This window comes from Pygocentrus nattereri, chromosome 15 (genome assembly GCF_015220715.1).
Source record: "Pygocentrus nattereri isolate fPygNat1 chromosome 15, fPygNat1.pri, whole genome shotgun sequence".
Classification (NCBI taxonomy): domain Eukaryota; kingdom Metazoa; phylum Chordata; class Actinopteri; order Characiformes; family Serrasalmidae; genus Pygocentrus; species Pygocentrus nattereri.
The window spans coordinates 39,218,258-39,236,099 of NC_051225.1; the positions used below are offsets into that span (position 1 = coordinate 39,218,258).

Consider the following 17,842-nt stretch of genomic DNA (forward strand, 5'->3'; position numbering starts at 1 on the left):
GTAAAAATCATACATTATTAACTTGTAATTAAAGGAATTTTGAGCTGTTTTAATTGATCGATTCATCGTGAAATGTTCACACAATGGAAAGGGTAACTGGACTTTTCAAACAAAGTGCAATGTCCATGTAACACGCCTGACCTAACATCACCACACCTGTAACACACCTGACCTAACAGAACCACACCTGTAACACACTTAACCTAACAGAACCACACCTGTAACACACTTAACCTAACAGAACCACACCTGTAACACACCTGACCTAACATAACCACACCTGTAACACACTTAACCTAACAGAACCACACCTGTGACACACCTGACCTAACAGAACCACACCTGTAACACACCTGACCTAACAGAACCACACCTGTAACATACCTAACCTAACATAACCACACCTGTAACACACCTGACCTAACAGAACCACACCTGTAACACACCTGACCTAACAGAACCACACCTGTAACACACCTAACCTAACATAACCACACCTGTAACACACTTAACCTAACAGAACCACACCTGTAACACACCTGACCTAACAGAACCACACCTGTAACACACCTGACCTAACAGAACCACACCTGTAACACACCTAACCTAACATAACCACACCTGTAACACACTTAACCTAACAGAACCACACCTGTAACACACCTAACCTAACAGAACCACACCTGTAACACACTTAACCTAACAGAACCACACCTGTAACACACCTGACCTAACAGAACCACACCTGTAACACACCTAACCTAACATAACCACACCTGTAACACACTTAACCTAACAGAACCACACCTGTAACACACCTGACCTAACAGAACCACACCTGTAACACACCTGACCTAACAGAACCACACCTGTAACACACCTAACCTAACATAACCACACCTGTAACACACTTAACCTAACAGAACCACACCTGTAACACACCTAACCTAACAGAACCACACCTGTAACACACTTAACCTAACATAACCATACCTGTAACACACCTGACCTAACAGAACCACACCTGTAACACACCTGACCTAACAGAACCACACCTGTAACACCCCTGACCTAACAGAACCACACCTGTAACACACCTAACCTAACATAACCACACCTGTAACACACTTAACCTAACATAACCACACCTGTAACACACCTAACCTAACATAACCACACCTGTAACACACCTAACCTAACCACACCTGTAACACACTTAACCTAACAGAACCACACCTGTAACACACCTAACCTAACCACACCTGTAACACACTTAACCTAACAGAACCACACCTGTAACACACCTAACCTAACATAACCACACCTGTAACACACTTAACCTAACATAACCACACCTGTAACACACCTGCCCTAACATCACCACACCTGTAACACACTTAACCTAACATAAGCACACCTGTAACACACCTAACCTAACCACACCTGTAACACACTTAACCTAACAGAACCACACCTGTAACACACCTAACCTAACATAACCACACCTGTAACACACTTAACCTAACATAACCACACCTGTAACACACCTGCCCTAACATCACCACACCTGTAACACACTTAACCTAACATAAGCACACCTGCAACACACCTGACCTAACATAACCACACCTGTAACACACCTAACATAACCACACCTGCAGTAGTGGGAAAACTACTAATAGTGACAGAGGGGATGGTGAGGGAGTGATTTGCTCTGCTGTGTTTTATGTAAGCTATTAGATTCTGTACTGTGCGTTGTACTATTCATCAGCTGGCCCCCTAATTTGAAGTGGGTTTGAAGAATTCTTTAAGGGGAAAGCAAAATTCCCCTGAGAACAAACTGGCCCCAGAGATGAAACATGCTCATTAAATTCAGGAGGATTATGTTTGTTCCCTGTAGATTCTGTGTAACGAAACATGTAATATGATGACCAACTTTTGCAGACACCAGACAAAAATGATACTAATGAAGATTTAGATATCTGCTATGTATAACACAGTCTTAATAAGTGTGTATAGATGCGTGAGTGTGTGTGTGTGTGTGTGTGTGTGTGTGTTGTACCTGTGCAGGAGAAGTCGTCCACCCTGGTGAATCCGGGCAGGCAGTCACAGCGATGCCCACCCGGCAGGTTCACGCACGCCGTGTTGGCCTGACAGTAATGCATCTGAGTGGAACACTCGTCTATATCTGCACAAAGAAAGAGGATAAAAATACATCAGTGGTCAATATGAAGGTGATCATTCAACTGCACTAATTTTAGAACATAATCGTTTATAATAAACTGGGTTCATGTTTTGGGGCAAAGGAGTAAAATAAAATTCTCAGCCAACATAAATACAGTAACGATACATACATATTACTCAGTGGGGAGGTTTGGCTATTGGAGCTAGGCCTGCAGCTCAGGCCACAAAAGATGTTTCTATTAGTCCCCTTATGGGATTTCCAATGTTGCGTTTAAACACTAGATCAAGCATGGACATTAAAACCTTGTCAAAATCCCATATGTTCGATCCGATCTGTATCTGTATGCCCTGACAGAGCTGCTTTTTTCCCCTAACAACTAACCAGAACCTGCCTAGACTATGACTCACATTCACAGTTATGTATCTAGAACCTACAGAGGGACTCGAGTGACGTGTTCGCTTACAGCTCCTGAAGTCCTAACCAATGAGAGAGCACCTAAACTGTACACCTACATATCAAACCATCCTGATTGGACAATTTTCTGTTAGTTGTTTTAATAATTTAACCCTTTTTTCTCCAACCATTCCAGGCTCCTGGAGGCGTTGTCTGCCCCCCTCCCCAGACTCGAAGCCCATACGGGTTGCCAGGTTAAGGACACAAACGTACATGAATGAGCACAAAACGAGTGCAACAACAATCTTTGATAACGGGAAGTGACGAGTCCTACACTGTATATTGATCAGCTAATGTATACATTTGCAGTGTTTTTACAGCTTGCAAATTATAAACCAGCTCATGTGGATTTTTTTATAATTCTGTCAATGTTAGTTAGAAGCACAGCTGGCTAAGTATGGTAGTTAAAGCAAAGCCTGTTATCGCAAAAGCCCACTGCTCTGAAAATACTTGCTGCCTTGAATGAAAATGAAGGCAGGTTCTTTCTCTCCAGCTTCTTTATCTAATTGTCTCATTCCACCTTAAATGATGCGGCAGTTACAATCTTGCGTCTTAACCCGTTTCACAGTTTCTCGTTCTAACTTGCCCGTTCCACCTTAAATAGTATAGCTGTCACATTCTGGCACCTTATATTGCGAATTTCCCCACTGTAGGGCTAATAAAGGATCATCTTGACCTGTTTTCCAGCTTTTTGTTCCAACTTGCCTGTTCCGCCTTAAATAGTACAGCAGTTACATTCTGATGCCTTAACCTATTTGCCAGCTTATTGTTCTAATTTTCCCGTTCCACCTTAAATGATGCAGCAGTTACATTCTGGCACCTCAGCCTACTCAGTAGCTTCTTGTTCTAATTTTCTCATACCAACTTAAGTGATGCAAGAGGTACATTATGGCGCCTTTTCCATCTTTTAAGTCTACTTTTCCTGTTACACCTTAAATAGTGCAGCAGTTACATTCCAGCACTTCAGCCTATTTGCCTGCTTCTTGTTCTAATTTTCAGTTCCGCCTTAAATGGCACAGCAGTTACATTCTGGCACCTCAGCCTATTTGCCAGCTTCTTGTTCTGTCTGCCTATTTATTGTGTAAATGGTTCCTGTGGTCATATTTGTGCATTAGGCGTATTTTTACAAACCAAAAGAATGAATTAAATCATGATGAAACCGGAGCGTCTGAATCATTTGAATCATTTGATTCACTCCGTAATGAGTCATAATTGAATCAAATCATTATTAGTTCAGAGATTTATGCTCCACACACAAATCAAAGAGTCTTAGTTATGTACATCTTAAAAAACTTTAACGAATTAAAAATGTTCTTCAGAAACTGCTCTTCATTACAGAATAAAGGGTTCTTTGTACTTGTGCTGTTCTAATTACGCTATAGTCGCCTCTACCGTCTTCACAATAATTATTCATAATTGTTTATAGAATAATGATTCAATTTGTTTTATTAATTTATCTATTACTAGCATCATGCATAATCTCAATGACCGAGAACCTAATTCTTCCAAGAACCTTTTACATATGGTTCTGCATAGCAACAAAAGAGATCCTGCTTCAGTTACAAGTCACGGCAGTTTGTTTATTTATTAAAACTAAAGATGCCCAAATATGTTCTACGAATGCCATAGAAGAACCACCTGTGGAACCTCTCAGCGGATGGTTCCTTAAGGAACCGTTTTGTAAATGAGAAGTGAAGAAACTTTTCAAGGGTTCTAGATGAATCATTCGATTCACTCCACAATGAATCGTAAATGAATCAAATCATAGTGAGTTCAGAGATTCCACTCCACACACAGATCAAGCAGGTCCTGATTTGAAGAGATCGTTCATCGCAGAGAACCCGCAGAACACAGATCAGCCCGAGTCACTGACGGACCGCTCCGAGCCGCGGACATGCCGGGACCCACGCGGGAGGCTGTTCTCCGTCACAAACAGCAGAAAATGACATCCGTTTCTAGCAGACATGCTTCTCTGAGCACAATTAGATTACACTCCGGTTCTGCTTTACATTTCACACCTACTTCTACAGTAACCTTTAAACGCATCAACACACAAATGAAATAAAGGCACCACCAACCGCGCCGCCGGTACACGGCAAATGTCACCAGAAAACCTGCCCAGACGGAACGCACATGGAAATACTCTTAAAATGGGTTCTACGCTCTCTAAGTGTCTTTAGTCTAAAGAAAGGGTTCTTTACTCTTAAAAAGGCATTTTTTTATCTTAAAAAGGGTTCATTCATCTTAAAAACAAACAAAAAAAAGTAATTGTTAATGTTAAAAAGGGGTCTTTGTTTAAAAAAAAAGGGGGTCTTTAGTCTTAAAGGTTTTTTAAAAGTCTTTAAAAGTGTTACTTAATAAAGGGAATCCTTAGTCTTAGAAAGGTTCTTTACTCTTAAAATAAGAGTATTTAGTCTTAAAAATGTTATACAGGGGTCCTTAGTGATTAAAAAAAATGGTTCTTTACTCTTAAAATCGGGGGTTTTATAGTCTGAAAAAGGGTTCTTCACTTAATGAAGAACATGCTAATATGTAGAGCTGCAACATGAACCATTTAAACCCAGAAACGGTTCCCCAGTCCAGAAAAATCGTTTTGTATGTGTGCTGTTCTAATGCGATATTCACCTCTATGCAGTTTTCAAAATAACATAGTATAAATAATTATTTATACAATAATTAATAGCTGAGTTCGGGATGTTTTATTAGACCTGTTACAACCATCATGTATAATCTCAATGACTGAGAACCAAGTTTCTCAAAGAACCGTTTCCATATGGCTTTATGCAGCAACACAAGGGGTTCTAACTCTGTTAGAAGTCATCACAGTTTAATGGGTACTCTAAAGGTGCCAAAATGTGTTCTACACTACAAAAGAACCACCTTTGGTTCATTAGAAGCACAAGAACCTTTCAGCGGACGGTTTCTTAAGGAACTGTTTTGTAAATATGAAGAAACTTTTCCAAGCACAAAAGGCAAAGGTTCTATAATGGCTTTTCAGCACCAAGCGAAGAACCATTAAGAACCTTATTTTTTAGGAATGTGCTATCCACCTTATTTTGGAACGCAAGGGTAAGTAATATAATTATAATAATAATCATACTTCCTGTTTTGTGTAAGACTTCCATTCGATATGTGAACCGCGTTATTCGTGGCTGTCATGGTAACACTTAGCAAAAGCAATAGAGCACCAAAATGGTAAATGATAAACAGTAAACGGTAAATGATAAACAGTGAACGGTAAACAGTAAATGGTAAACGGTAAATGGTAATCGGTAAATGATAAACAGTGAACGGTAAACGGTAAATGGTAAACGGTAAATGGTAATCGGTAAATGGTAAATGATAAACAGTGAACGGTAATCGGTAAACGGTAAATGATAAACAGTGAACAGTAAACGGTAAACAGTAAATGGTAAACGGTAAATGGTAAATGATAAACAGTGAACGGTAAGCGGTAAACGGTAAATGATAAACAGTGAACAGTAAACGGTAAACAGTAAATGGTAAACGGTAAATGGTAATCAGTAAATGGTAAATGATAAACAGTGAACGGTAAGCGGTAAAATGGTAATCGGTAAACAGTAAATGATAAACAGTGAACAGTAAACGGTAAATGATAAACAGTGAACAGTAAACGGTAAATGGTAAATGGTAAATGATAAACAGTAAATGGTAAACGGTAAATGGTAAATGATAAACGGTAAATGGTAAATGATAAACAGTAAATGGTAAATGGTAAATGGTAAACGGTAAATGGTAAATGGTAAATGATAAACAGTAAATGGTAAACGGTTATCCACAGACTATTTACATTTACATTTATGGCATTTGGCTGACGCTCTTATCCAGAGAGACTTACAATTTGATTGTTTTTTTTTTTTTGTTTTTTTTACACAGGTAGGTGAAGGTGGTGTTAGGAGTCTTGCCCAGGGACTATTATTGGTATAGTGCAGGGTGCTTACCCAGGCGGGGTACTACTGCCGAGTGGGATGACAGAACAGAAGAATTAACAACCATTCGTCTGTGTTTACACACTGTGGAATTAGACCTCTGCATTTAACCATCCGTGCAGTGAAACACCCACAGACATGCACACTAGTGACCACACACACTAGGGGGCAGTGAGCACACTTGCCTGGAGCAGTGGGCAACCCAATCCATGGTGCCCAGGGAGCAGTTGGGGGTTAGGTGTCTTGCTCAAGGGCACTTCAGTCACGGACTGTCAGCCGAGGGGATCGAACCGCAACCTTCCGGTCACAGGGCTGGTTCCCTAACCTCCAGCCCACGACTGCCCCCTTGATGACCTGAAGAAGTGGCCTGATATGACTTACGACCCGATATGACTACCACTGCAGTGGCAGTAGGGTTTTTTCTCTTATGTCCCCTTTTACAATCCCACCGTCACCTCAACGAAGCTTGTTTGTGCTCATCCTCAAAGCTTTGAGGAGCGTTAAAGAACAAATGACCCAAAAGCATCAAAGCTCAAGGACACACTCAGTTTAATATGAATCACGACAGCCTTTTCACACCTTTTCACAACATGATTTACAATGGAAATGTGGTTTGAATCAAACCAGAGCCGGTTTGTGAGGAGTCTGTCCTCTTTCTGTTTCCCCGTTACATCAAAAACAGAACGCAAAACGCCAGAGGTCGCCCACGAGCGTGTCCTCAATGAACGGGAGCTGCTAAACGGCTAAAAATAATAAGTTAAAATAATTTCTAATCACCCAGAACTTTCCTTTAATTTTAGAAAGGATAAGGATTTTTTTTTTCACTAAAAACACAGAAAACCCATCCGTATGTTTCCAATTTTCTACAGCAAACGGGTTTTTGGGCTGGAGAACATGACTGCTACTAAGCCCTGATTGGTTGGGAAGCAGAGCAGCTGATTGGCTGTTCACACTCACCAATGTCATGAATGTATACAAGGCGCCGTTTCAAACTCCTGACAAGTATAGAGTTCAAAAACAATTATAATATAATAACAGGAGTGTTCTAATGTTCTATGCTGTTCTGTATTCAGGACATGAATATATTCTTTATACATGTTTAAGCATTTATAAACTATATAAAACACAATTCTGCTCAAATGCTCCATGTTAACTCATTCGTTTTGGACTCGCTCGAGAGCGCCCTCTAGCATTAGAAAACCTGGAAGACAGTAAAGAGCAATAAGTCTCCTTTATACAAGTTCTCTGTTCATACACTTATAGATTAAGCAAGTCGCAGCTAAAAGGTCACAGCCATCGAGAACGTGCTGCGATAAGAGAAATTAAAGAACGTTTCAACAAGATATATATGGTTGTAATTTTAAGAGCTTAGTCTCCAGAAACAAGTTCTCCTTTATTGGAAATCCATTGTTCCGGCCCTTACAGCGGATGATGATGGACCTCAAAGGAGGTCCTGGATGTTGAAGTACTGAGGGCAAGTACAGCATACAGGTCTTCTTCTTTCGGCTGCTCCCTTTAGGAGTCGCCACAGCGGATCATCTGCCTCCATCTCGCCCTATCCACTGCCTCCTCTACTTTCACACCAACCATCTCCATGTCCACCTTCACTACATCCATAAACCTTCTCTGAGGTCTACCTCTTCTCCTTCTACCCGGCAGCTCCATCTCCAACATTCTTTGCCCAATATATCCACTATTCCTCCTCAACACATGTCCAAACCATCTCAACCTGGCCTCTCAGGCTTTATCTCCAAACTGCTCCACCTTCACCGTCCCTCTGATCTGCTCACTTCTAATCTTGTCCATCCGTGTCACTCCCAACGGAAATCTCAGCATCTTCATCTCCGCCACCTCCAGCTCAGCCTCCTGTCTTTTAGACGGAGCCACAGTCTCCAAACCAGACATCATAGCAGGACGCACTGCTGTCTTGTAGACCTTCCCTTTCACTCTTGCTGCTATCCTTCTGTCACACATCAGCCCTGACACCCGTCTCCACCCACTCCATCCTGCCTGCACCCTCTTCCTCACCTCTTTTCTACACTGTCCCAAGTACAGCGTACAGGTAAATACTTTAAAATGAAACCATCTATACTTTGTCTCATTTTCTTTCCACTAAGGAATGTTTTATCCTAAAGTAATGTCGCTTAATCTTGCTCTTGGGCCCTCAGCACTTCACAAATTTCAGTTTTCCACCTCAGCACACTCGATCCAGCTCATCACCTAATTTTCCAGCCACTCATGAGCTGGATCAAGTGTGGTGAGGCAGAACCATTTTTTGCCAAAAGTGTTTGAATCTTACTGCCTGGACAGAAAAAAAGATCCATTTTAATGGACCAATGCAAAGTCATCTGTATTCTCTGGATGGAGAACCTTCTTGGACACTTTGATGTAGATCCTGTGTCGTGGAAATTAAGTCCATAGGAGAAAAGTGGCACTAAGCAAAAGTGCTCGGCAATTACGGTCCACTCGAGCTGCCGGCCCACATTCGGGACTGGAGTGCCCTTGAAAGGCGCTGAGGTGGTGAGCCATTACTGCTAATATCAAAGCAGCATTGAGGGCCAATAAAATTTCCATCGGGGTGATTACATTAGCCGAGGACAGGAACATGCAGGTTAGCGTGAACTTCTTGCACTCAGACTTCAGAACCAAGGTCAGATTCACGAAACGGTGAAGGTGGACATAAGAACATTCGTTCTAGAATCGTCGGATCCGAGAGCGAAGCTGATGCAGAACAACAGCGTGAGTGAAGGTGGCAGAACCGATAGTCAGAAGATGAAAGCATGAGTCATCAAAGCCACAAGGACAAAAATCTGCTTCTTGTTTAATTTATTACACTTCACAAATATCCACTAATTCTCTGTGTGTGAATTGGATTCACATGGAGCCGTTTTCTCTTTCTTGCATAACACAAATCACAACGAACCCTTTGCAGCTGATGAAAAAACGTGCCATTTTATCTGTTCTTTTTCATCAGTTACGTGATGAATGCTGGCATTGCTGCTGTTTATTTGAAATGTAAAGAAGCTGAAAGATCATAGGCTGTATTTAGCTCATCACAAAATCAATCGACCTTCATTTAAACTGGATGTACATTCAGCATGACCCTCGTTTAGAAAGTAGCTGAGCCAACAGCTAAAAATAATGTTAATTTTAAGAAAATTTAGTAGGAAAAAAAAACTTAAAACACAATAAACAGTTTCAAAATTAAAATTGGCTGATTAGCTGAACAAATAGATATAAAATAATACCTCTGCAGCAATTAAAGTATTAAATATCTTTTAGAACAACAACAGACACATCATAGGACCAGCTTTAACAGACATTATCGTATATCTAAGCTTGCATGTATAAGTTTTACAGTGACTCCTTTAGTAAAGAGCCCAGACACAGAGCTGCCACTGCTGTTTAACATTCTTAACAACTAGCCAGAACCTGCTTAGAATATTATCTAGAACGTCCAAAAGCACTAGAGAGACTTTTCTCTGGTTAGACCCATTATAAATCAAAGGGTGATTGGTTAGTCTACCACTTTCTGATTATGGTGGTAGTTAATCTAACATGTAAGGCCTTCAGTCCAGCCAATGACAGAGCAGCTGACATTTAAATAATACACTTCGGTTTTTATGCGAGTTTTACAGTCTTGCATATTGCAGGTCCTGCTGTAGAGCTTCCTTTCTGCGCAGGTGCATTAAATATGCCAGGGTGTCAGCCGTCAGCTGTAAACAGAAGTGTTAATATTGCAAAACTGAAAAAAATTCTATGCTGCCATTCAAACAGCACTAATATAGTTGGGGGAAAAAAAATGTATATGTTATGACTCATTTATTTCCAGTCAATTAGTACTGGCGACAGATGTCGGCACTAATATCTCTTAATCGCTCATCAGTTTAAAGCAGTTAATCATCCTTTATAGTCTTCATATCACGAGTGTTCAATCATCTCTAATTGGAAGTTTTTTTAGACGCGTATTACACAGAATATGGTGCAAATATTGGGTTTTCCTGGAGATCAGTCAGTCATCGCACACACAGCCCAACTGCAGTCCAACGTGCCACTAGTCTAATGTGTTGAGGACACATAAGATAAGAGATAAGATAAGGCTTTTATTGTCATTCACATCACATGCGGTACATGGGGGGGGAATGAAACGCACTCTCGGTCCAGTTAAACTCCCAAAAGTGACAAACAATAAATAGAAGGTGCAAATAACAGCAGCATGAACCACAGCAGCATGAGTACGAGGTAGAAGGTGTACATCTTAATACTGGTGATGTATAAAGTGACATGTGTAGAGTGTCGTGTAGGGGTGATATAGTGGGGGCACTGGTTGAGTCCAGCAGCAGAGATAAATAAGTGGACATGAAGTGAAGTTGCAGTGACATCTAATTGGAGTTTAAGAGTCTTACGGCTTCAGGGAAGAAGCTGTTCATCAGTCTGGTTGTTTCACTCTTAATGCTCCGCAGCCTCCTACCTGAGGGGAGCGGGACGAAGTGTGTGTGTGCTGGGTGAGTGGGGTCCTTCATGATGCCAGTGGCCCTTTTCCAAGTAAGCTAACTCAAAACAACATCTTGCGCCGTTTTCCAATCGCATTCCTTTCTTTGCAGACGCTACATGATGTCAGAGCAATCTCAACCGCCAAATTCACAGCGACCCTGAATGTCATCCCTGCAGGACACATAAGCTGCCGAGAGAAATACATGCGTCACCTGCTGAAATGACAACATTTCCACTCTGCAGCCGGCTGCCTTTTCCTCCCCCATCTGATGCAGCAGGAGAAAGACCTCCAACCACTCAGATCTTCTAACTTTTTAACTTCTAGCTCTGGATAAGAACATCTGATCAACATAGAGATCAGGGCTGCAACAATGCAAGTAATACACTGAGCTGTACATTATTACATATGACATCAACAACATACTCAGTCTGTGCATTTCCTGAGTTTGTTGGCGTTTTCTAATGCTACCTGCAGCCCCAAGTCCTCAGATATTTGTGTCAAAGCATGTGGAGATGTTCGGTAATCTTTAATAGACTTGATTATGTGGTTCCTCACACTGTATGACCCACTGTTATCTATGAACATGGACTAAAATACAGACGGAATTCAGGCCACTGTATACTGAACAGTGTTTTTAGCTACGGTCATGCTCTTCTGTCCATGCTACCGTATTCCTAAAGGCACACATGCTTACTGTTGTCATAAAACGTTTCCATCTTTGTTTGTTTCTGCGTTGATGTGTTCTCTCAGGCTCTAACACATGCAATAACACCTGCAGCCCTCGAGTGAAGGGGCAGGGCAAGCGCTTCAAGAACATTGGTCATGTAGCTTCTGTGTCATTTGGTGGTAGGTTTGGGGGAAGTGTGAGGAGGAAACTCATTACAGCAGGCGCAGAAACAGAGCATCCTCCAACAGATCCCCCAGTGGAGGAGGAGCAGGACCCCGTGTTCCTGAAATAACTCACCTCAGCATGACAACACAACCTCCCTCCGCACCAGACCAGACTCAGACTGAACCGACCCCGACACCAGCCGTCTGGACCCCCGTCTGCACTTCATCATACAGGAAACACTTTGTCTTATCGTCTACAGCAGCGGCAGCGTAACCCCATTTTCAACAAAATATGAACATTTACAGTGTGGGTAAGAGTATAGGGACACATTATAAATGCACATTATAAAGCTTTTATTACCCTTATTAAGCAAATAGCTGCTAAATACTTGACGGTGCATTTGTACTATATTAAGAATTAACTTACAATTAGTAATGAAAGTCCCAAGGAATCAAAAACCTTGTATGGATGCAGCATAAATGTAACGTACACCCACCGAGCATTTTAATAGAAACACCCCCTAGTATCAACACTCACCGCCCATTATATCAGCTACTCTGACCATACACAGTCATTGTACTCTGACCATATCTGGGTCATTGACATGACATGCAAGTAATAAATACATGCTATATATCAACATATTCAACAATTTCTTTTTTTTTCGTTCATCCATATAAAATTAATTTTAGCTTCTTTTCCCTCCAAAAGTAAAAAAAAAAAAAAAAAAAAAAAAAAAAAAAAAAAAGAGGTGGTGCAACCATCCAAACATACAATCATGAAAAGGTGATTTATTTATATAATTCTAAATGAGATCGTTTGGCATAATGTTGTGTTTGAAAACTTGGAAAAAAAATACACAATTACAGAATAAGACGACTTTAAAAGTGCTCAAAAGTTTTGTCTGCAAGTTCCACTTCCGCAAAAGTAAGGTGGCACAACTAAAAGTGAAGGACTTTTATTTTGACATGCTTTTACAACACAGGGGCTAGGGTATTGCATCATAAGATCCCCAAGTCACCTTCATGGTGCAAAGCCAGGGACACAAATCTAGTAAAAATGTGACTGAGTCGTGGTTGGAATGATTCAGTTTCCCATGTCAGGTGGTCTGACCTCAGGAGATTATTATAATGTTTATTTTTTTGACAAAATATAAATATAAACTCAATTTCAAGGTCAAAGCTTATATGATTGTCTAAGTAGATGCATGTTTAACTTGAAATTAGTATGAAAAGTCAGGCGGCTCAACCAGTCAGTCAGATGGTGCAACCGGACCAACACAGTTTAATAACTTTAATAACTTACCACAGTTTAATAACTAATAACTTAATAACTAATAAGCTTTTATAACACACTATCGTTTAGACAGAAAATGCATGTATACAAGTGATATTAACGCAAAGATACATGCAAGTATAAAAATTGACATCAAGCCCTTTTCATTAAGACTCTTTCTGAAAACCCAATTTCTCACTGACCCATTTGACTTGTAGTAAAATAAAACTAATTCCCTCTCCGTGCTTTTTTCCGAGTAAACGACCGCCCACATGTCCGGCCGGACACTGAAGGACGACTGACTGTCGAGCCCTCCTGCTGCCCACTTCAGACCAGCTGCCCACGTCCCAGCTACCACCACCTGCCTTGGACTAGCTGCCCACCCTACACTGATGTTCTCATAGACTCCTAGTTATTCCTAATACCAATATTACTGCTATTAATATAGTAGTATAATAACTCTGTAGGTAGTCTGACCAGAGGAGGATAGGTCCCCCCTGGTGAGCCTTGGTTCCTCCAAAGGTTTCTTCCTCAGTTCTGAGGGAGGTTCTCCTTGCCACTGTCGCCCCTGGCTTGCCCACTGGGAGGGTTGTAAGTTTTTAAGCTTTGACATTTTTTACATTCTTGTTAAAACTTTGTCTTTTCTGGAATTCTGTGAAGCTGCTTTGTGACAATATCCATTGTAAAAAGTGCTATACAAATAAATTTGATTTGATTTATTCATGGCAACCCCTGGCTCCTAACACCACCACTGTAAAGAAATCAGCAATTTCAAACCAAACCACTCTGAATCACTGTTTACATCTCACACACCGAATCAAGCAAAAGTAAAATAGCTAACTATAATGGCTTATCGTTTTCAAGCTATTACTAGAGCAGTGGATGATGAGAAACGTCTACGTACAGATGGGCCGCTGGCTGCTATTGTACCCGTCGTCTGGAGCTTTATAGCACCCAAATAAGCATTTCTGAGACACGCTTGTGCATCCAATAAAACACCGGCTTCAGTAATCCACATCCCAACACATCCACGCCCAGCTGCTGCACGGCTGACGCTAATTCAGCCACAATCAATACTTGCTTCCTCTGGTGTGAGAGCTCCAGCAGCAGCCTCATCCTCACGTAAATCTAATTTTCAGACTCCACAGCTGCCTCTAATGAAGACATCCAGCACAGAGGCTTCATTAAACAGCACCTCCTCCATCCACTGTAATCTGTAATCAACGGCGGCCGTAATTGCTGGAGCAGAGGAGGATTCTCTGAGGACAATGACACCCACTGATTGGTGATTGCTCTTCAGGGCAGGTGATGAAGGTCACATGTAAACATCCACTCAGAAACAACGTTCTGGACTTGGATCCAAAGCCTCTTTCCAGGGTAATTAATGTAGTCCAACACAGGAAGAGTCCAATCTTAGAATAAATTTACTATAATTTTTACTGTTTCCTTTATTTTAGAACAACAGACCCTTATTACACTTCCATATTCAACACAACAGAAGTCAAATAGAGAAATGAATATGAATAACCGGCTCTAAATATAGGTATTGTGATATAAACCGAGTCCGTTCTACAGTTTCTCATTAGACTGAATGAATAACCGACTCTAAATGTAGGTATTGTGATATAAACCGAGTCTGTTCTACAGTTTCTCATTAGACTGAATGAATAACCGGCTCTAAATGTAGGTATTGTGATATAAACCGAGTCCGTTCTACAGTTTCTCATTAGGCTGAATGAATAACCGGCTCTAAATGTAGGTATTGTGATATAAACCGAGTCTGTTCTACAGTTTCTCATTAGACTGAATGAATAACTGGCTCTAAATGTAGGTATTGTGATATAAACCGAGTCTGTTCTACAGTTTCTCATTAGACTGAATGAATAACCGACTCTAAATGTAGGTATTGTGATATAAACCGAGTCCGTTCTACAGTTTCTCATTAGACTGAATGAATAACCGACTCTAAATGTAGGTATTGTGATATAAACCGAGTCTGTTCTACAGTTTCTCATTAGACTGAATGTATAACCGGCTCTAAATGTAGGTATTGTGATATAAACCGAGTCCGTTCTACAGTTTCTCATTAGACTGAATGAATAACCGACTCTAAATGTAGGTATTGTGATATAAACCGAGTCCGTTCTACAGTTTCCCATTAGACTGAATGAATAACCGACTCTAAATGTAGGTATTGTGATATAAACCGAGTCCGTTCTACAGTTTCTCATTAGACTGAATGAATAACCGACTCTAAATGTAGGTATTGTGATATAAACAGAGTCTGTTCTACAGTTTCTCATTAGACTGAATGTATAACCGGCTCTAAATGTAGGTATTGTGATATAAACCGAGTCCGTTCTACAGTTTCTCATTAGACTGAATGAATAACCGGCTCTAAATGTAGGTATTGTGATATAAACTGAGTTGGCTGGCATTCCAACGAGGCAGCTGAGAAAGTGTGGGAGTTTCTCTCCCTGGAGGGAACACTGAGCTTTGGGACTCCAAAGAACATTTACATGCATAAAAAAGACACAACACACTAAAGCAAAGAGAAAAACGGAAAAAAGCACAAAGGGACCTCTTTAAGCTTTTAGGATACAGACATACAAAGAAGATTAGAGAGTTAAATTGCATTAGACATTTTTTTTCCACGGGCCATGAGCAAATGATTTGTTCAGGTGAAATGAGAACTTCAGGCTGAAGTATGAAGTTCCTGAGAGTCCTGTGTGATTTGGTCAGTTCAGATCTGGCCATTGGTTCACTGCTTCACAGCCAGAGTGAGCAGAACTAAAGCAGGACAAGACCACAGAGACAAACGAGGCCAAAACACTCATATATTTACTGTCTGTCTCCTGGCATAACAGAGACACATACTAATAACCTTGCTCATACTTCTGCGTGGGTCACATCTGTGACTAGGAAAAAAAAAAGCTTTAATAAGCAAACTGACTCGTTTTATACTGTGTATTCCCATGTCTATATCTACATACACTCACTGGCCACCTTATTAGTTACTGAGCTTATATCTACACTCACTGTCCAGGGGTTTAAAGCTCCCAGCACTGGGCTGTGGAGCAGTGGAACAAACAGTGCTCTCTGGAGTGATGGAGCTCCAGCCAATACCTTTGGGATGAGTTTGATTGATCCAGAACTGACCATCCAACATCAGTACCAGACCTCACTAATGTTGAATCAAATCCTCAAAGCAATGTTCTAACATAGCGTAAAGCCTCCCAGAAGAGCAGAGGCTGTTACTGCAGCACAAACTCAACAGTAACACCCTTCATTACGGAAGAAACTCTGGGAGAGCAGTGGCTGCTTGCACCAGTTCAAAGGTAGGTTTATTATTACTAAATCAAATACGGGCAGCGCCACACAAATTAGTTTATACATAGGGGCTAGTACATACTAAATACTTACAGCTCCACTAAGCAGGTGTGAGTTGTGATGAAACTCGCTTGGAGTGCTTGGAGCAGGGTGATGGGAATAACATTCGCGGGCGGGTGTTAAGGGACAGGCTGTATCCTTTAGTGAGGATGTGGGTGCCTACGCTCAATTTCAGATCAAATTAGTTATTCTGTCCACTTTATAGGCTGAGGCTGTGATTGTTGGTGCTGTTATGGAAAAAGCCTCACTTTATGGGAAAAGTTATGGGAACGTCAAGGCAAATAATCACACTCAAAAGACCAAAAAGATGATTTTTTTTGGTTATCTAAGCTAAAACTTTACATTTACATTTACGGCATTTTGGCTGACGCTCTTATCCAGAGCGACTTACAGTTGGATCATTTTACACAGGGAGGCCAAGGCGGTGTTGGGAGTCTTGCCCAAGGACTCTTATTGGTATAGTGTAGGGTGTTCGCCCAGGTGGGGATTGAACCCCAGTCTACAGTGTAGAAGGCAGAGGTGTTAACCACTACACTATCCAACCTTCTAAACGCTGTACACTGTTTATTTCATTCAGAGCTTTAATCATCGCAGTGGTTTAAACACAAAACTAAACACCCATAGCTCCAGCACAGTGAGACTCAGCTGCACAAATGGCTGAACTGGGGCTGCTGTTGTGTTGGTTAGCCAGAAACTGTCGTTTTAAATGCTGCATATTTGGTTTTTCGAGGAAATATTAAAGAATAAACAGGCAAAGGTTATACCTAATTCGTTTTATTCTGTTTAACTTGCACACGTTGTTCTCTTCTATGCTGAATATTTTGTTTTTTCACTGAAAAAGGTGGCGCAAACTGCCCTCATGTGTCCAAGGGTGCAGGGTTTGCTGATTAGTTCTGAACACGTTATCCTTATGTTATGACACGACTTACAGATTTGCGGCCAAATTTAGTAAAAGAATAGTTTGAAACCAGTGTAAACTAAAGACTTCACACACAGACTTCAGTATAAACTCACCCAAACCTTGTGCAACACAGTTCACACACTTTTGGACATCTAACACACACATACACACACACTGAAAAGAATCTGCTGCACGATATGGGTTCATCCCACATCCCCGTTTATCCCCCGTTTCACTCTATCCAAATAAATGCAAACGAGTGAAGAAGCAGCGAATTTCTTCTTTTCAATCTTCAGCTCTCAGTTTCAGCAGCAGACTGTGAGCCTCTGCTTCATATTTCAGCTTTTCATTCAGGAGCAGT

The 17,842-nt window shown here is 41.0% G+C and overlaps 1 protein-coding gene across 1 annotated transcript in view; it reads right to left on the reverse strand.

Annotated features, from left to right (window-relative positions):
- Positions 1-17,842, reverse strand: part of LOC108411071 (protein kinase C-binding protein NELL1) — a 406,580-nt gene that overhangs the window by 126,408 nt on the left and 262,330 nt on the right. Inside the window, exon 13 of the mRNA XM_017682451.2 lies at positions 2,063-2,188. Within this exon, the coding sequence (XP_017537940.1) occupies positions 2,063-2,188 (126 nt within the window). The remainder of the gene's footprint in view (positions 1-2,062; positions 2,189-17,842) is intronic.